Source organism: Helicoverpa armigera, chromosome 18, assembly GCF_030705265.1.
Source record: "Helicoverpa armigera isolate CAAS_96S chromosome 18, ASM3070526v1, whole genome shotgun sequence".
NCBI classification, from domain to species: Eukaryota; Metazoa; Arthropoda; class Insecta; order Lepidoptera; family Noctuidae; genus Helicoverpa; species Helicoverpa armigera.
The window spans coordinates 6,043,351-6,064,949 of NC_087137.1; the positions used below are offsets into that span (position 1 = coordinate 6,043,351).

Here is a 21,599-nt window from a genome sequence, read left to right on the forward strand (position 1 = left end):
AGGCCATCGACATTGACGTGACAGCAAAGATATTTCATTTACAATACGATGTCAAGGGAGACGTGATCAAGTGGACAGCAGCGATGTTTTAACATACTATTTTTAACTAAAGTGCACCCGAATCGTGTTACACCAGTACTTGTACACGTCCCTAAAATTACAACAAACTTCGTGGCGTATAGTTGCGAAAACTTGTTATCTTTTTGGGGTAATCTCAATGTCATGAAGTCGTGATTACAAGCTCAAAATAACTGATTTAATCGCGTCGAATTTTAGCGTAGGGTCCTATGAAAGTTTCGATTTAAATATTCCACGTTAATAATGTATGTAAGCATTCGTGCGATTGGCACACAGCGGTTGCCAACATGCGTTGGTTTTATTTTACTGGCCGCAGACAGCGTGGCGCGCAAATGTCAGATCGTCCGAATACACGTTTTGTAATGCCACTTTTATTTTCGTCCATTTGAACCACTCGAAGAAAGTACGCTCTGGTCACGAAAGCAATTAAATCGTGATTTGATTTGTGTATTTTTTACGTTGTATCGCAGCTTCTCGTCATGCCCTAACCTTTGAAACGTGACTTTGCGCACGAAGATTCCTGAGGTTGATGTAAGCATTCGCTTCAAATCAATGATATCTGATGTTCTTTGCTCTTCGTTGTCATATTTTAAAGTGAACCTCAAGTACCTTGTGAATTTCTACAGATGCTAAAGACAGTGTTTCTTCACAAGATCTAAGCTAAAAATGTAAACTCTAGCAGGCAAAAGCTTTTACCTTATAGAAATTGAAGATGTAAGTGGACCAGAGCTTCCTTAACTTAATAATACGCTATTTTCTACAACAGCACTTAAGGAGATCGTCTTTTCTTGGTGTAGGTGTGAAGTGAAATGTGCTTTAGCGTTTGAACGTATGGTTTAAATTACCTTGCCGAGGAAGAATCGCCTGTAGTACTTGGCGGTGTCGTCGGTGTCAATGTTATGCCGCCTCGCAGCTTGCCGAGGGGTTCCTGGTTGGGCTCGAGGTTCGGCGTCCTCGCCTTCAGGGGGAGTGTCTTCCATTCCATCCACCCAGTATCCAACTGGTGGTAAAACTATCGTCGGTGGAGTTCCTATAAAGAAAAACATATGTTATTTATTTTCGTCTACCAAAATAGCGTGTGGTAAAATAACTACCTAAGAAAGTTTTACTGTATAAAATTATTGTTAACAACTTATAAATACCTGCTGCAGCTTTTAGTCACGCGAAATAGAATTCCTACATGGTTTTTGTTTTCATTCTAAACCATAAATCAATCTTTAAGGAAGTCACGGAGCCAATTATTTTTTTTAGATTACGATCTTACTTGGTATGGAAACTTTGGAAATCCTTCGAGGTCCAAACAGTGCTAGCCCAAGGTTACAATTGTCACTTAACGCGAAGTATTTTTGTGTAACAAATTGTTATAATTACTCCAACTACACACGTTTACTCGGCAAAATACTTCATTGCTTTGTTCGTGAGTAACTGAGGATGTGTTTTCGTATTTTTTGCTCGAACAAAACCAGTTTTCGTTAGTCATCACGTCCGTTGAACGTATTTCATACACGTTTACAGCCATCAAATTAGGGACGTTTTAAAAAGCATTTGAACATGTTTAACATCTTTTTTTTAACACCTATTTAAATTTTCAATGTTTTGTTTTTAATTTAAACAGACGCAACTAAAAATAATCCCAAAGCAAACAAACCAATATTTCCAAAGAACAAACACAATCCTTAATTAGACAACGAACGCCAACAAGCGCTGAAATAACAAAAGATTTAATGAACCAAGCTCAACGGCAAAGACTTGTCAATATCAATGATTAGCTGGCTTGCAAACAAGAAGGGGTGGATTCCCCTCCATTGCTAAGGACCGCATCTAATTTCAAACAAGGCATTTCTAGTCTAGACCGCCTTTTGTCCAGAAGATTTTTTTTTACATGACTCTCAATATAGTCCTGCGGGGCCTCATTGTTCCCACTGTCCTCTTTCAAAGGACGGCCCTATTACTGTGAGTTGTATGCGAAAAACCTACGGCTTTTACGTTAAGGAATGATGTAAGAAAAAGTGTTCTGGTTTCTTTGTGGGTTACTTAAAATCTGTCTATTTCTACCACATTTAAAGAAATTCTATACATCAAATTGAATATAAATGCACATTACACTATCAACGGAAATTACAGTCGTCAGTGAAGCCGATTTTGAGTCGAGAGGAGAACCGCAATTGGCCTGATTTCCCAAGATATAGCCCGTGCAGCAAACTGCGCCATTTAATTTAATTAATGTTTTAATCAGCTAACTAGTGCTCGGAAACTATTTTTAAATCCAGCGGAATTGAAGTTTTACCTTTGTCACTGTCGAAAAACAAAAGAGTTTCACTAAAAAGTTTTGTGACGAAAATATCTCAAAAGCTTTTTGTTAGCACTCCATTATCGGAATTCATTAATTGACTAAAATATTCCGTACAAAACTGAGAGACGAATGGTTTCCGATGAACGTAAAATCAACTAATATTAGAATAGAGATACCAACTCACTAAAACAAAAGTTTTGTGACAGAATGCCGAGTTTTACTTCTAAGTAGAATGACAATACAAACGGGTTCAAATACAGGTTGAAATATTTAATCCTGTAACGAGTCGACGTGGGCATTAGCACGTCTTGCTTTTAAATAATCAAGTAGTTAATCTGAACCAGAATACTTTCACACCTCTGTTCTCAACATTTCCTTCACTTTCTCCAAACGTTTGTAACAATGATGAAAGTTTCTGTATTACAAAGGTTACATTGTAAATACCTACTTTTATATTCTATGGGTTTTGAAACATCTCAACGGCCGGGCGGCCATTAGAAACGCAACATCAATCAATATCTGTAACAACATGACGTGCTTGTAATTTTTTGTTGGACATGTCGTTAGAAAAGGCCTTTGTTTATTCTTGTACGCATCCCAAAAATCTTAAAATACAGTTTCTAGTAGTTTTGTATTCAAACACAAGTTTCACCGCGCACTCAAGTCAACGTAAAATATTGTCGGTACAACTGCATACTTGACAAATACATCTGCGTTGACTTTCCAAAACTTATTTGTATTCCTGAACGTAACCGCTTCCTACAACTTTGTTGTATCACAAACTAGTGCTTTGAATCAACTTTCTTTGACGTGTACAGACCGGCTGATAAGAACCAACTAATTAAAAGTTTAGACGTACTTCATTACATTTTAAAGCTTTGTAACTCAAAACTCATTTTGATGGCATGCTACAAAACTGGGTATCTGTAAGACTAAATAGCTGGAATTAGCAACGTTTTTGTAAAGAACGATTATTTCATACTGGCAAGTTGAGTAGCTAATTGTGTTATGACCGGGTCAACAGACCTTTTATATGCATTGTGTTCTTATGAGAATTTTAATAATCGTCAAGGATTCTAACAACTGCAAGGGATGGGTTTATGCGCGTAATTGCAATTGCTTGTTTTATTGCTACTACAACTTAGTGCTTGAAAACTTAGGTGGTTAGCAATATAAATAAGCACTCTTAGAGAAGTACTTTAAGAATAAGATGAGTACATTTATTTACTCAGTAATAAAGACTCTTTAAGATTATAATTCTAATGCCTTGCTATTATCTACCATTGTGATAGTCTCTAAAGAAAATATCTATAGTGAATAAGCAGAAATGCGTGGGAAAATCCTTCTATCAGAGTTTGTAAAGCGAACGTTCTAGTCTAGTACATAGTGGCATTTAGTTAAATCGCTCGGTAACTATCGGTCCAGCGAATGGCGCGTACTTTGAGCACAAATCACTATGGTTAAGTCAGTTCGTTGGTCAGCGTTCAGATGATCCGCCTTTGAAAGGTTAAGTATCTGAACTATTGGTTTGTGCGGTCTGAAGTGGGTACCGAAGTAGGTATGTTGCGGTATTTGTTTTGATCTATAAAATGATACTGAATAAATAGGTACTTAATATAATGAAAATGTACACCTAAATGTTTTTATAAAAGCTATTTCTGACTCCAAAAACCAAAGACCAAAAGCTAATAGCTACTGCTAAGCTTAGCCATATTTAGCAAGAGTTCTTAAAATAGCAGTCGTGTCAGGAAGTGAGTATAAGTGACAACATTAGAGCGAAACATGGCCCTCTCTGACATAATTTGAAAGAAGATTTATAATTAACAAGGTGCCAGCAAGTTTGTGATATACGGTCGCGTCGTGACGACCTCTTTCAACGACACTGGACTATTAAAGAAACAAAGTTCGTAATAAAAGACTCACGATTACATTAAAACAAAATACTCTGGGTCAACTTAGTCCATATAATCATTAGATTATATATGGATTAGTGTATACTTAAATATTCCTTATTAATTACTCCACCTGCTTGTGAAAACTGCATAAATATCTGTGCAGCAATATTTGAGTTTATCCCGCAAAAAAAAAACAGACAAACATACAAAGGAAGTGGAGATTTAAAAAAAAATATGCTGTTAAAACTTACCATTTTTAGCAAGAGTATCTTCCAGAAGACGACGACTTGCAAGGCAGGCGGCCGCCACTTTTCGTTGCGCGGCCGCAGCGCCAGGCGAGGGCGGAGGCCCATGGGGCGCTGGGACTCTGCCCTCTGCGTACGAGTGCCGGTCGGCGATGGTGGCACTCCCGGTACCACCAGCCGAAACCGAGCGACATTTCTCTGACCGCCCAACCTGGAAAATTGAAAAACAGTTAATACCATGATTCAGCATAAACTAAATAGTTAGGTATCTAATTCATTAGTCTACAAGACATTTATGCCAAGTAAACTACAACTATGTAAATGAAGCGTCCATTGAGTGAAATCTCATCTGATTAGACGCGAGTAATTACGAAAGGAATTTCTATTTGTGGGCATTTAATTTTCAACCAAGCAGCATTCGATTTTCACCGCACTGGTAATCAAAAAGCGTGTTTACTATCCGCATGCAGTTCAAAGGCTTAATTGACCAGTTTGTTGAACATACGATAAATGCGTTCAAATCATGATTTCTGTTCAATGTTTAGATGAAGTAGTAAAGGCAGCAATAATTCTAATCTTGACGGTGGGCAAGTAAGCGTGACGAACGCGTCGTCCATTGAACTCGCACCGTGGGATCCCGTCATTGTAGCTTTTCACGCTAACTGTAACGATCCGCACAATTTGATTCGCGGTAGACCCATCCCAACTATTTGGGAACGCAGTGAGATCCCAGCGAGACCCACAATTTGTGAAACCGCAAATTGATAGGATCCGAACGTGACAATCAAAACAGTTTTCAGAGCGATCAATAAATAAACGAAACAGGTGACTCCGTTGAACCGAAACGCAGTCGATCACGAAATGATCAAATTGATTCTGTAATATTGACTGGGGCATAAATTGTGCCTCGACCGTAAACACCATCAAAAGTTTAAAATTGGAAGCCGACGGAAGCATTAGCCGAACCGTTGACAGCAACTCGAAACAAGTAGCGTGGAAAATGCCCGGCCATTTCCACTTTGATCAAATTAATCTGACGTCACTGACTTCATGTTTCTCTCGCACGCAACCGCAAGAATAAAATATCTCAACTATTCTAACACTATAAAACTAAAGCTATCAATAAACTTTACGTTCGAAAACACTGAACAGAGTAAAACTGTCGAACAAAAAACCGATAACAACATGTTCATGGAGTATCTAAATAGAGAGCATGAAAATTCAATACGTTACGTTGCTCTTCAATTTACGTTATTAAAATCTGTTTCCACGTAAAAATCTACAATTTTATCGGATTCAACGTAAAAATGATCAAATGTAATAGATCCGAAAACTTATTTGTTTGTATTTTACATTCAAATTCATTGAAAGCGGAAGCATATTGGGTCTATTTCAATATAAACTAGGCAACCTGTAAACAGAGTTTTACAAATAGTTCCTATTTATTTTACTTTCCATGTACCGCTTGAATGAAATTTGCATTTATTTGTAGGTTTGGAATATAAATAATACAACGAAAATACACCGACCGCAATTATTATTTTGCCCCAATTTTCAATTATTATTTTGCGCAAAGCCGATTATTTGTTTTCAATATGTACGAATATAGCTTTTCTATGTAGGGGAGACCGGGGTTGGTTGACTATAGGGGTAGGTTGACTAACTAGCAAAAACTCGTCCAACGCAATAGCCGTTCCTTCTCTCAAACGACGTGCGTGCGCGACGCCGCGTTCCCGGTGACTGAGCGGGGGGAGGTGTCGAACGTTCGTATCTCACTGGTTAGCTCAAGGCTATTGCGTTGGACGAGTTTTTGCTAGTTAGTCAACCTACCCCTATAGTCAACCAACCCCGGTCTCCCCTACTTTGTGGCTATTTATCAAAACTATCAATCAATAGAAGCTAGCGTAAGCGATATCCAATTTCGATTGACGGTTATTTGCAATTAGAACCGTTTTTTATGTTAATTACAATGTCAGTCAAAGTGGAACGGAAAGAAAATTAATGAAATCAAGTAAAAAAAATGGAATAATTACCTATTGGTGAAGACATGTACCTATCTACTGTAATTGTGCGGATTTTGTGTATCAAATATCCGTGTTTGTTGGGCTTCACGTTGCTTTGCTGTAGCTACAAGTTTTTATAAGAGGCGTTAACCATTATGGTGAACGCACACCTGTCAGCAATGACCGCGGCGAAGGAATCGAATTCTGTCAAATGTCATACATTCTTCCAAATTCAAACGATTCAACCGACTTGTCTTTCAAGAATTCTAGAATATTTTCTCACACGGGTTCAAAAGTGTACCTTTAACATATTATAGTTTCTTATCGATTGTAAATGCGTATCGTGATTGTAACTGTGCACTTGTTACACAATTGTTATAGAAAACAGTTTTACGACAACAACGTCAGTTGTTTACCGTCATACACTCGTCATTTGATACATATACATACAATATTACTATTGCATCGTAATCGAAATAAAATTGGTTGTAGTACTCTTACTGTCTATTTTAAGTTAAAACATTCACATGACTATATATTTTCGTAACGCTTCAGTGAAAAATCTCTTTGATGTCTTTCAGCAAATGTAAGAATAAACTATCTAACTTTCCCATTTTGGGATCATTAGGCCCGCCACACTTAATTACGACATCTAATACCAAACAAATGACACGAATAATTCTCTCTCGCGGCTCATTTAAAGCGAGAGACAAATTTCCGTACACCAGAAGATTATTTGCTAGCACAACATTAATGTTCCACTAAAGTTAGACTTTGGGTAATTCTGTAATGAAAGCTATTACGTAATTCATGAGAGCTATTCCGTTTTTTGAACGTTCTAGAATGATTTTATATAGCAGAAAATTCTTTATAGCGTTTCTCCACAACTATTTTCTGCAGTAATCGCATACCATTCAACTGTTCTTAAACATCCGTATAAATATAATTTGCATAAGTAGTTACACAAAAACATTTATCCGTTCTAATTACAGTCAAAATTCTGCGGCGCTACGTATTCAGCCGAGTATGTGAATCCATTACCTCAGGAAGCTTCATAAAACAACCTAAAATGTTTTCGCACCTGAAACACATTGGAGCATCGTTTTCTCGTAATTATACTGCGTAGGGAGACTGGGGGTAAATGTACTTTTAATTATGTTATCATTAACACCAGTGTTACAGAAAACCCGTAAGAAATGAGGCAACATAAGTGCCAGTCCGGCCGGTTGAAAAAATATTCATTGCACGAAGTGGGGACAAAAAAACTAATTACGTTAGCGAAAGAAACTTGCTCTTACCAACTGTACATATTTAGTGCGGTATGTTTCGGTGTACGCGTTCCATGAAACGTATAAGTGCAGGGGTGTATAACATTTTGATGCAAAACGTTGGCAAGGTGCTAATTCATAGCCGAGTAACTAGCATCCACGTTGAAAGAAGACTAGCGAACAAAAAGATGAGCTGATTTAAATATTCTGCTTGCGCTTCTGACTTTTGAATAGACTAGTTTATTTAGTCTTGTTGGTATTCCGTATATAAAATGCCTACAGGAATTTCTCGGGTATTTATTTGTGTAGCGTGGAACAACAAAGATAATCTACTGATACTGAAATGCTTGGTGCTAAATCTGTACGTCTAACCCGGGCGGACTGCATCCACTAGTTTAGATCGCTCGTAACATTTCGGTAAACTATATTTAGAAATCGGTTCTATTGGGCTATTTTTGTAATAATTTGATTAGATTTTTCTTACCACGCGTAAAAAGCCACAAGCTACAAAATGTTAGAATCTTGAATTCCGTGCCACGTAAAGTTTCACTTGGAAATAAAAAGTTTATGACATGAAATGTGTCTAGAAACGCTATTTCTATGGCGATGTAAGAATGCTGTCCGCAAAAGGTATGAGACCATAAAGAAAAATTGTCTACCTATTGCTTTTAGGTGCGAGTCTTGGGCAACAAAATGTTCCCTATTTCTTGTTATTATACGCAATTACATTTTCATTTATTACTGGTATTATATTTCGCGGGGTATGTTATTAATAATGGCTTTAGTGAGATCTTAAAAGTCAAAGAAAAAATTAGATATACTCAAAGTTTCCCTGCACATTTTAAGACCGGTTTCTGAAAATTTCACAGCCACATATTTCACCTAGCTTCCGAATACTTATTAAAATTAACCCCTAAGGGAAATGCAGTAATTTAAGTTTCCTGTGAACGATATTGTAGGCTACGTGCCTTATACGAATTGATGCCACCTACTCATAAAATGTAGCGTTTTCTGAACAAGATTTTCTATAATGTGGAATAGTATTGTTAACTGTGTTATACAATGATTTATCACCAGCATCATTTCAGTCATAGGAAATCCACATAAACATAAGCCTCCCATTGATTTCAAATCAAAGACCTATCACAGGGTATTACAACTCTTCATTATTTAGCAAACCACGGTGCAAGGAGTACTGACAATATATACCTAATATAGGTTCACTTGTGAACATCTACAATTTGTAATCAGCAAACTAATTTTAACAGAATCAGCTTATAACATGTACTATTGCACAACTTAGTTCCGTCGTAATTTCCTCCCCTATAACTAAAACATAACTCTTAATATGCATGCACTAGCATATTCTACAGGCATGCACTTCATCTTTAATTTTCAACCTTATGATCTTAGCAGTAAAGTTGAAAATGGATAAGTCTAGAATTTATACATGTGTGCGTTCAAAGAGGCAATGAAACGTCAATAGAGTGATGTTTCGGCGAATCGTCATTCAGGTAACTATTCAGGTAGCTTCGAGGCAACAGGTTTCCATCTAACCTAATAATGTCATAATACAGAACAGAATATAAGCGAGGCTTTATGGGCTAGACGTCTGAATAACTAAGTCAAGGCTGAGGAAAATGTTCTACTTATTTACGTTATGAAAAATATTATTAACTTTTAAAGGGTGACTCCCACCATACCTGAGTTACTTTTGTCTATGAGTACATATTAAATTAACCTATTATAATATACTAGCCGTTTTCCCGCGGTTTTACCCACGTCCCGTGGTAACTATTGCCCGTACCGGGATAAAACATAGCCTATGTTACTCGTGGATAATGTAGCTTTCGAATGGTGAAAGAATTTTTGAAAACGGTCCAGTAGTTTTTGAGCCTATTCATTACAACCAAACAAAGAAAGTTTTCCTCTTTATAATATTAGTATAGATAGTATAGATATATTTAATACAAAAATTAATGAAATAAAAGAATTTCAACATGCTTATTTTTACTGAAAAAGAAAGATTTCTCAGAAAACAAGGTTCTCAATTCATCGTCACCATTCTGTTTTCATGCAAAAAGTTTGAAAGAGAATTCTTAGCTACAATATTAAATAGAAACAAACGAACATTGAAATAGAGTATTTCATTTGGCAAATGCAGCCTCCATTTAGTTATTGAAAAACTTTATGTAGTTGTGTTCTCGTCACATAAATATTACGGTTTATTGCTATCCACCAAATGGAAATGTTGAATGACATCACAGTTACGTCATATTGTTAATTTAATTGGTTCGCTCTAATGGTTGTTTTATGAGTACTTTTGTAACGTAAACAGTATAACATAAGTGATTTATTAATTTCAGTTACACTTAGGTATCTTGAGGAAACCTGGACTCTAAAGTCTGAAATCACCATCCCGCATTGAGCAATCGTGGTGATTAATGCTCCATCCTTCTCCGTGTGAGAGGAAGCCTGTGACCAGCAGTGGGACGATAAAAAGGCTGTAACAGTAACAGTAACACTTAGGTAGGTTATATGCATTTTAATAATCAAAGCATCACTGCAAACTTCTTCACAATATTGTATTCGAATTCGAATAGCGCGTGTTTTAATCAAAATACAAAAGCCTTGTAAATCTATTTTCTCCACAGAAAGGAGAATGACATAGAAAAGAATGTAAACTCTTTAGAAGCCAACTGGCCAGTATTTGCAGCGACATGGAAGCACTATTTGAGTGTGTCGCCATCGGCCCATGATTGGTTTGCGTAGGAAAGTAAATTGCTTGAATGTGGTCCTCGTTTACACTACATTGTGGAGGGCACGACATAATGGTTGCTGTGAAATTTCTATTGAAGCAGCCCTCTGCCACAGCTTTATTGAAACTTGAATTGTTTCGTTATTGGAAAATTTTGCATTCCAAGAGGCCTGAATGTTGGCTTTCTCTTTCAAATAACCTATACATATTATACAGTCGCAATTTTAAGTATTTATATTTTAAGATACATTTTATCTTTCGCTTATTTTATTCATAAATTATTGTTATACAAACTGAAACCTAGTTTGAAACATTAGCATAATTCTGTATGGCATGAGCTTAGACACTTCTACGTAACAACAGTCATACATTTTCCCCTTAAAGACGAAAACAAAGAAAGACAACAAACCAATGACGCGCAACTCAGTGAACATTTCAATATTTTCAAAACAACCGTGACGTGTTAATGAGAGAATCATGTAACTTAACACGTGTAAGCACTAAAGCTGGACAGCATTATCTCATTTCAAACAATGATAACAGATAAGCTTAACTGCATCCTCGAGCATTGTTGTCGAGCCTCACTCCAACTGTAACCGTTTGTCGTACGTCACATAACATCGTGCCTGTATCCTTGTGACGACAACAAATTATATTTATCGAAGGTTAACAACTTTATAATAACTGACCAATCATTGTTTTATCTATTTTTATGATGATAAGATAATGATAATAAGATGTTTTATTTATAGCTTTGATTTCGAAATCATGATCGTATACACAACACGTACAAGCTTTTGTTACTTATTTTTGGTTCGCATTAATAAAAAATGAAAAATATTACCATCGAAATTAATAGAAGACTGATAAAATCACGTATACGAACGAAACTTTTTTTCTGTTGTCTCACAATGAAGTTTCTAACCTTTGTGAACTAAATGTCTATGAAAATCGCGCAAACTGTCAAACACTGTTTGAGAATGGATTGTCGACACACTGACTGAAAGAAGCAAAGGTAATACATCGTCAGCCTGTCAACAAAACTTCATGCATAAACAACCAAAAAGTTTGAATGAGTATTGAGCTTTATCTACGTAGACAGTGTAACGGGGATATCTCGTGTTCATTAAATAGCGAGGGGACGTCTACGTGGTACCATTGTTCAGCGCCTGATACTAACGATATTGCTGTGCCATTTACTCGTTTCCGAGATAAAGGTACCTCACACGGCTCCTACAATATCAACGGAGGCATTATTTAAACATTACGTTGAGAGTGAATGACGGTTGCGGCGGTTCCAGAGAATGCAATGTGTCTGAAGCCTTAAAGAGGTTCTATTCAGAATTCCGCGAAATGATAAAACAGAACTTGTTGGGGTAGCGCGATGGTTGTTCAAACTTGATTTTGAGATTTGAATTCAAATGTTGTGATAGACAACTTGTACCTCTATTTCTGCTTATGTAGTGAAATGATTGCTCGTATGACCCTAATAAATATAACTCAAAGACATGATGATTCGATTTTATGTAGGCACATTTTTTACCTTTATGTAATAGGTGTACAGTAAAAGGCTATTTCAGGTCCACAACCGTACTATCACGTCCAGGTACGTACGTACATCAAAAGTTCGATAACATAATACTCTTATGTTCGGTTACACGTTCCGATAGCGTCAGTTTATGATTATTGGTAGTTGGCTCCGCTACTTTATGCAATAAAATTATTTAACGACCCACTCAAGATTTGTTAAATATTATTGTGTAAGAACACTTGCAGTATTTAAGGAGAGCAGTTTTCGCGCATAAGTTATTATCCATTCAAAAGAAGCAATATATTGTGTAGTGATACTCAATGCAAAAATTGAAAACTAATTTAATCATTTGTGATTTAAAAATAAAAAAGGTTGGATCTATTTCTTAGAGTTCTATTTTTGAACAACAAATATAAAATATGTAATAACTTTTATAATTTACGAATTTAAAAATAATAAGTGTTCTATTTTCAAGTGCTGACATTTGACAAAATAACAATGGCGGATGATTCTCAATTCAAAAACTGACTACGAAGCAGCTGTTGCCTAACTTGCTGTTTGTCATAGAGAGATAAAATAGGGTAATAAACTACAAAGAATTAAGAAAATCTGATTTTAAAATTCCAAGACTCAGAAGGTAGCATTAAAAACGTGAATGAGAGCGAAAAGAGCTCTTCCTAGATCCCCAGCGAGTAATTGCGTTTATCGGAGCGTTAAATGAGCGTTGCAATCTTTAATCAGTTCGGTCCTCATTTAGAAAAAAAAAACATTTTGCAGCACGAGCCTTGTTTGTTTATCAGTTATTTTTGAATCTTTTTATAAGATTCGATACAGGTATAAAAGTCGATCATCGGAAAATAACAAATAATTTTTTTCTTACTTTTTTTTGAGGTTTCCTTTGCTAAGGGATGGATCAAAAATATAAATAGTAAGGAGGATACATTTCCTCATATTCTCTTCCAAGAAATGTTCTATATAGTTTTGAAATTCACAATAGAACTAGCGTATGTTATCTGCGTGTGTAACAGATATTTCACGTTGCTCCATTATTAACATTGTTTACAAACCGGGCTAATAACGTGTTAGTAGAAAATTGGCTATTGTTTTCAATTCCTACATGTAAGAAATACGCCTCATTCTGTCTCAAGGTAAGTAGGCAAAGCTGTGATACCATCGACGAATCTTGGTATTATCATAGCCTATTTCATGTTTGAATAGAACCTTTGTGTATGGTTCTCAAATCTCATGGAGGTTGTAGGCGAAGAACACACGAAGGAGGTTTTAATTAAGCAGCTGCTACTACTAAAATAATATGGACGTCTTAGTTTGGACCTCCTTATGGTAACATTTTGAATTAAGAATATCAATGTTTATTATTTTAAATCTTAATCTAAATTCAAATGTTGGTAGTGTGCATTGCCGTTTGCAGTTCCGACAACAATGACGCAAATGCGTACCTACCACGAATGCGCGTTATTTTTGCATTGTGTAACTTCTCGTGCGTACTGAATGGCGCGTTAGTGACATATGAATAATAGATTACTGCTATTGTGATCGATATAGTCTGTGCCCGGCCTTCACTCTCCAATTATTGACACCAACACAACTTTACCGTGTCGATGTCATGTTCAAAAGTAAAAACAAAACGCGTCTAGTGCAATGTATATCATTAAAGCGAACGTCACGTAATGAACCACTTCCACGGACGTACACACGTCTACCAGCGAATATGGCTTTATTCAAAAAGTTCACAATCGTGAATGAGAGTATTTCCCTCACAAAGCGAATGCTGAGCTCTGGGATTGCATCATTGTGCTGCACAAAAATGCTGCAGTGCTAATTTCGCATGCACCGCGCTACTCGTGAATGCCATTATGAGCTTACTAAGCTCTAGACCTAGTAATGAGTACCCAAATAAAATCCGAACCACACACAAGAAAACAAAACACAACCGCATCAATGGGAATCCTGCGCCTAACTTTTTAAAGAAATTAAAAATTGCAAGGTAGAAAAAATCATTGGAACAAACCACGCGATGCTACGTCGAAAAAATCAGAATGGAGAATTAAAAGTTCGTAAATGGAATAGAGCGTGTTCGAATTTCGAAATTTGTTGAATCGAAATAGAATTCCTGCAACTACTTCGGGAATTAGTTTTCATTCTCAGAAGTTCGGTATTGAGTTTATAATATAGGGGAAATATGTACGAAAACAAAGTTAGTATATAATTTTAATACAAAGCTATAAATTCATAAATAATCACAAACACTTCCCAAACAAAAAAGAATTTCGCATAAACGAAAATAATCAAAACAGAAAAAAAACATGCCTCGAGCTACTAACAGGTTGTCCACGACAGGTACAGTTACACGACACACATTGTCGGCCCAAAAGCTTTGTTTGTCAAGGAGTAATGTTTAAATAATCGTCCGAGATGAATGCATGGGACAGCCTTACCTACTTCCATAACGACTTAAGTATTTTGACCGTAGAACAAGTATAACAGTAATAATAAGTTAAAACAGTATGACAATGTAGAACAAGATTGACTGCTTAAAACGGAACGGGGTGTGGTAGGAGAAAGCGTGCAAGAAATGATGCGGCAAAACCCATGTGTGCGGATGCGGGAGAACACGGCAACAGAACATCAACGCATAATTACGAAATAATAAGCACATAGTGAGCAAACGTGTGTATCGGCCTAACGCTTAATAAGCAATGAATATATAGGGATGCCAGTGCCAGCCAGTACTAAACCACCCTGTTCTCAATTCAAAACTTAAAAAAATATTTCCCGCTTGTCAACAAACAATATACAGCCAGTTTCTCGTTATTAAAAAAGTTCTTTCATATCGGTTGTGTCGTTGGATTTGACATCCAATATGTACCAATGGATTATAAAAAAAGTACCTATATGTTTTCTTTTAATTTTAATATTCACAGACAGATTCGAGTACCTACATTGAAACTTCCTGTCTGTAATAAATTATAGGTGCGTTCATTTCAATATCAAAAGAGTTATGATTGCTACCTTTAACTCGATTAATGGGAGACAAAGCCAATTGAAAAAAAAAAGAAATAAAATGCTTCTGATATTCTCATCGATTTCACGCAATTCCTAATTCAAATTCAATGTCAAATTACCGCGTTAACCCTTAATTTGGAAATGTATCTTTAAAGATACAACAACTTTAAAAAAATCTGTAACATTAAATAATTGTGTTTTTTTGAATCGATCGATTTAATTATAAAGTTTGACTCATGACATCACTAGGAAAAGTAAGTCTATTGCATTTTCAACAACTGGACATCCCGATTTACGTCAACCTGAAAAAATGACGGTCGCGAAGAACAACAAAGCTGTAAGTTTTATTGATTTTTATTATTTTTTATATGTGATGATGTCAGGTTCTTACTATTTTATGTGTGTAACGTAATATACTAACGATTTAGCTGAAATAATGGCATAGAAATGTATTTATCGAGCCATGACAAGGTGTCAAACCTCAATGTATCTTTAAAGATACTTTGCTCAAATGTCGACTATACAACATTGTATCTTTAAAGACACATTGCCAAAAGTTAACCTATTATCGCACGTTAAAATTCTCGTAATTTTTATATAAAAAAATATTAACTACACGCATGTGAGACCCTACAGCATGTAAGGTTCCGTAGGATAAAATTAATTTTTATTTAGATTTTTTTTTTGCATAATTTTTGACATAATTTCATATAAACAGTTCAGTGTTCAGTTTGCTTGGGTTTGGTTTGGATGCATGTGCAATTTTTTTGTTCGTAGGTATTAAAACGAGCAAGATCAAAGCGCATTCTAGCGTTGATTCCTGCAGGAAATGCACGATCGGACGACAGTGACACAACAGACAATGAGGAAGATAACACAGCCAGTGACACAACATTGCCAGTTTATGGAATACAACATGATTCTTATAGTAGTTCCTCAACACCTTCACTGGATTCGGATAAAATATAATGTGAGATTATGTCTAACTAAACAACGGAACTGTTTTTACGATTTTCATGTAAAAAAATAAATTTTCTTACCAATTAACTATTTTATTTTATAACCCCGATTTGGTAATGTATCCTTTTGGATACACTATCGAAAAACTATACCTTCCTCCGTATTTGGCAATGTGTAAAATAAGATACATATTATTTCAGCGCAATTACTGAAAAAAAATTTTTTAGAATATTTTTCTCTATTTCCTTATACCTCAAATAATTAGACTACAGTATTTTTTTTATAAAATTTGATAAAGATTATGCTTGCCAAATTAAGGGTTAATGGCGACGTAAGACTAAAGTGTAACAAGCAACAGACTGGTTGGCTCGCTCATTCGTCTCGGTTCGCTACGCACGTATAAGTTACGAGTAGCTAAGGAATTTAATATATTCTAAAGACTGTTCCACCTTCATGCTGCACGCTCCACTACTTAACTTCTTAACGTACAGTAGACCACACATCAGTGGTAACTGTCATGCACCTTAACTCAATAGTAATAAGTACGATTTTCCTATAAAACTGTTACCACCGACCTGAAGTTGACTGTACCAGTATTTATCTGCAGCGACAATATTATAAGAGATCAAGTTCACGAGGTTTGTGTCTAAAATACCGCAAAATTTAATAAAGTATGTGAAAGATAATCCTGCTGTTTAAATAAAGTTGAATCAAGGCTTTTTGATACGAGAGTAGAGTAGGTCACACAATAATAAATCATGCACGTATTGATTTACAATAAACTGCAATGTTGCTTTGATCGCAAATTGGTATTCTGTCAACAGCACACGTTTGGCTGGGACGCCTTTTATTTGCTTGGAATATATTATTATAATAAGTGTCACAGACATACTATAAATTAATCTAGTAGATGAATGTTAGTGAACTCCAAAAAGATTTTGAAAATAAAGGTGAAATAAATGTAAATTCTATAAGCATCTATGGTTGTTGATCTAAACTTACGAGGCAGTACAACCATTGCCAAATCTAATAAAAGTGGTGTTCTAAATCCAACTCTTGTTTATGGTAGTTCTCCGCTGTCGTTGTTGTGATTTAAATGTCGGAAATCGATAAAATATGTATCGATATTGCTTTGTAAGTAATCATAAATCTCGATAAAGACTTTATTGCGGCTGCGAAATAACAAAACCCAGTATCTGCACAAAACCAAATTTTACAGGAGAGCCGAAAAACGATTTCGTATCTTTGACAGCTTGCCGTTTCAATAATATTAGTCGTACCGTCCTGGGAGTGATTGCAAAATTTGAGGGAGATAACAGGGTTTAAAAAAAAAGTGTTTTAATGCGTCTATCACCAAGTATGTACGTAGAGGAGCAGTTACTAATAAAAAAATTGTTTTCTTAGTTCTAACTTTTTGAGTGTGACAATTTCAAAACCTAGTAAGATCACTTGCTTTGTTTTCATTTAGGTCTGAATTTACTGAGTAGAAACTAAATGCACTTTTATAAACCTAGTAAGAAACAATAGAATAAAACAACGAAATAGTGATAAGCAGTTTTAATGAAAAAGATTAAAAAAAAACTCTTTCTCAGTAAAAAAAAATAATCACTCAAAATATTTGTAAACAATATTCAAATAAAATAAATGATTCGCTTATTAAAAATTGTCCACCAGAAACTAAATCAACTGAATTATTATTATTGATCGGCAAACTTTGCCAAAACTCCCTTCTGTTCATTGGCATAAGCTGTAATAATGATTTTACTATGCCTTTCTTTTTACTTTCTTTAATGCCTCTTGGAATATATTTTAAGGTTGGTATGGTCAAGGGATTGTGTTTTTTCATAACGTTCGGTATGGCCGCGGGCCGTACACTACATGAACGTGCCCCAAAGGGTGATAGCCATTAGGCTAATCCGGGGGTACCGCACGATCTCCCGCGAAGCAGCTGACCTACTAGCCGGACTGCCACCGTGGGATCTGGAGGCGAAAGTCTTCTTGCGCCTGTACGACTGGCACGAGGAGGCTCAGCGCCGGGGGGGAAACCCCGTTGCCGCGGCAAGTTGTCGAGCAGCGGGCGGAGCTCCGGCGCGATCTCATGGTGGCCTGGAGGGAACGACTGTAGCAACCCAGTACAGGGCACGCCACCATAGTGGCGGTAAGTCCCCTCTTTGAGGAGTGGCTCGGCAGGAGTCACGGCGCCCTCACGTACCGCATGACGCAGGTCCTCACCGGACACGGTTGTTTCGGGAGGTACTTGCATCGAATCTTTCGTGAGGAGGCGCCCGGGTATCATCACTGGGCGGACAGCCCCGAGGACACGGTGGACCACACAGTCCAGGAGTGCCCTGCGTGGGAAGGGCACCGCCGGGTACTCGTCGAGGCTTTAGGCGGCGGCGACTTCTCGCGTCCGGCCCTGGTTCAGGCCATGGTCCGGAGCGAGAGGGAATGGGATGCCTTCGCCTCCTTCTGCGAAGCAGTCATGCTCGAGAAGGAGGCGGCGGAACGTCAGAGAGTTCGCACCTCTCATCCCGGCCGCCACGCTGGACCAGGTAGACACCACGGGCGCCGGGTGTCGCGAGATGACTCCCGGCCACCATAGGCATGGGTCTGTGGGCGGTGAGTTCGGGTGGCTCAGCGTCCCTCTGTCTGCTTAGACGACAGACCCGTGTCGACGGCGCGCGTTGTTCCACGCGCTCCTCAAAGAGATGTCAGCAACCCCAGCGGTCGTTTAAAAAAAAAATGCCTTTTATTCATAAAAAACCTTGGAAAACAAACAATGTTGACAATATTATACACTGAAGCGTACTTAAATTTCACCATGTTGTTCTTTTAAAGCACTCAAGATCAATTTCGACCTATAAAACTGATTTTTGCTCATTTTTAGAGACAAAAACACGCACTTGCAACGACTTGTTCTCACATACTAAAGTTGCGCGGGCGTTTTGACGTTTATTACAACCATTTCATTGACTTAGTATCTACATGAACCATTTTATATCCAAGTAACTACAAGCACTAACTAGGTTTTTAAAATGGTTGATGTTAGATACTATGTTTTAATCTTGTAATTTTTGCATTTTGAAAACGTTTACTGTAGATACTAGGTTTCCGACTTTGTGTAACTTCGTTTTTGTAAAATTTTTGGGAGTTTTTGCTATCCTAGTATGTGGAGAATGGTCTATAAGGTCGAAAAATGCAAAAACACGCTTTTTTAAAAATTTGTCATATACTAGGTTTTGAAATTGCACAGCCGATTGGACGCTTGAAATGAAACCTGGCAATAAAGAGTAGTTTGACATTATTTACCAATTAATTTAAGCTGCTGTACCACAAAATTGTTTACAACTTTAATTAAAATGTATCGTTCAATAATAGTAAATTCATTTTGACGTTCTAATTTAAAAGTAACTATTTCAATTCAAATTCATATCATATTTTCGCAGAGCCAGTCGCCCTGCAAATATTGACAGACGACCGCGTAAAAAAATTGATTCAGCATTCGATTTTTTTAAACGGTTTTATTTAGCTCACCCCGTTTGTTTTATTTATTATTTATTCATTCTTGGGTCAAATTTAGAAATTGAAATTTCAGTGCCTTCCTGTTGTCAGATTGATCTGAAATTTGGTACACACCTTTATTTCCGATGACAATACAATATAGTAATATCAATAACATTTCAAATCCAAGATGGCCGCCGGTACAAAATGGCGGATAACGTAGGTTTAATCAATCCCGTCAATGTGGGTATCAAATGAAAGTGCTCAACCAGTAGAATACAATGTACTATATAAAATTCAAATCCAAGATGGCGGCCTCTTCAAAATGGCGGATAACTTAGGTTTTATCAATCCCATCAACATGGGTATCAAATGAAAGGTCTCAACAAGTAGAATATAATTTACTATGCAAAATTGAAATCTAAGATGGCCGCCGCTACCAAATGGCTGATAACAATTTTTAAACGGTTTTATTTAGCTCATCCCGTTTGTTTTATTCTTGGGTCCAATTTAGTAATTCAAACACCCTCTTCCTGTCAACAGATTAATCTGAAATTTTGTATACACCTTTTATTCCGATGACAATACAATATAGTAATATCAATAACATTGTAAATCTAATATGGCCGCCGGCACAAAATGGCGGATTACATATTTTTCCACAACCCCCTCAATATGGGTATCAAATGAAAGGGCTCCACAAGTAGAATACTGTCACTTGATGATTTTTGGTGTCGTTAAAAAAATTGACTTTTTTAAAAATTAGATTGTAATAAATTATCAGGTAAGAGACCGTGTAATAATGATGCACTAAATGAATTAGATAGAATGAGGAATATTCGGTAGGCATTTTCATTAAATACTAAAAACTAGAAAATAAAAAATCGGTAAAAAAACTTTTAAGTCAAACGGTTTTATCTTATGTGCACTGAAAACTAGAAAATAAAAAAAAAACTGTTACTTACCTTAAACCTACGTAGGTGGTCTTGGTCATATTAGACTAAAATAAAAACGTGGGGCCCCTCTGAAATCCTACCTATGGCAAAGCATATCTTTATACTTTGGTAGATCATGAGCTCGGCGTTCGCTGGTGAAGCCGCTACGGCTGATTATTGATTGTCAAAATCTCCAGTTACGATTATAGTAAGTCGATGCAATCCACACCGATTATACCTCTAGAAGAAAGTACTACAGCAACAGTAAATGGGCCCCACGTTTTTATTTTAGTCTAATATGACCAAGACCACCTACGTAGGTTTAAGGTAAGTAACAGTTTTTTTTTTATTTTCTAGTTTTCAGTGCACATAAGATAAAACCGTTTGACTTAAAAGTTTTTTTCTCTTTTGTTGAATCAATCAATTTATAAAATACCGCGGTGTGTTCCAAACAAACCTAGCAAATAGATTCGCTATCAATCTGCTGTGAATTGTTCAAATCCAATCTAACGCCTGTGCCGCGTACACCTCGCTCCGTGAATAAAATATTATTGAAAAAATATAAAAGGTCCACTCCGATAAAAGTGATTGTGCCCACCTTTTTTCTATAAAATTCAATCCGAATTGAAGTTGAGCAAGAAATTGTTCGTTTTTTAATCAATTTCTCGTCGCCAACTGACTTTGACATGAAAGTTGCATAAAAGAACATTAATTCTTAATACTTTTCATTTTCTGATTAATTAAACAATAATAACTAGTTAGCAAGCAAAACATGAAAATAAAATCGACCACTAGTGCATAATTCAGCCATAATTTATAATTATCTATACATCTGGAAGTCGTTGTTTCAGTAGAAAAACTAGCAACTGTAAATATTAGTACACTTAATGATAAATATCGAGCATGGAATCAGATTTACTAAGCGTGAAGCAGTTTTCGTGAGAAACAATTTTATTATTCACGGCAAGTGTGAAAATTGCTTCCATTCGCTAAATTCATTTACGTTTCGGAATTATGCATGTAAAATACTTCGTTGTTGGGTAGCAAACGAATTTCCCATAGTTTTCTTTGTTTTTGAATTTCGTATCATGGGTGGTACTTTATAGTG

General features: G+C 36.4%; 1 protein-coding gene and 1 long non-coding RNA gene across 10 annotated transcripts in view; one reads left to right on the forward strand and one right to left on the reverse strand.

Moving 5' to 3' along the window:
- Positions 1-21,599, reverse strand: part of Rapgap1 (Rap GTPase activating protein 1) — a 273,776-nt gene that overhangs the window by 18,724 nt on the left and 233,453 nt on the right. For all 9 annotated transcript variants that reach the window (XM_049847606.2, XM_049847621.2, XM_021334487.3 and 6 more), the window contains 2 exons: positions 4,518-4,722; positions 924-1,108 (listed from right to left, as the gene is read on the reverse strand). In XM_049847606.2, coding sequence (XP_049703563.1) covers positions 924-1,108; positions 4,518-4,722 — 390 coding nt within the window. The remainder of the gene's footprint in view (positions 1-923; positions 1,109-4,517; positions 4,723-21,599) is intronic.
- On the forward strand, positions 15,224-16,138 carry LOC126056193 (uncharacterized). The gene is made up of 2 exons (XR_007511885.2): positions 15,224-15,432; positions 15,873-16,138. It is a non-coding gene; the product is annotated as an uncharacterized LOC126056193 (long non-coding RNA).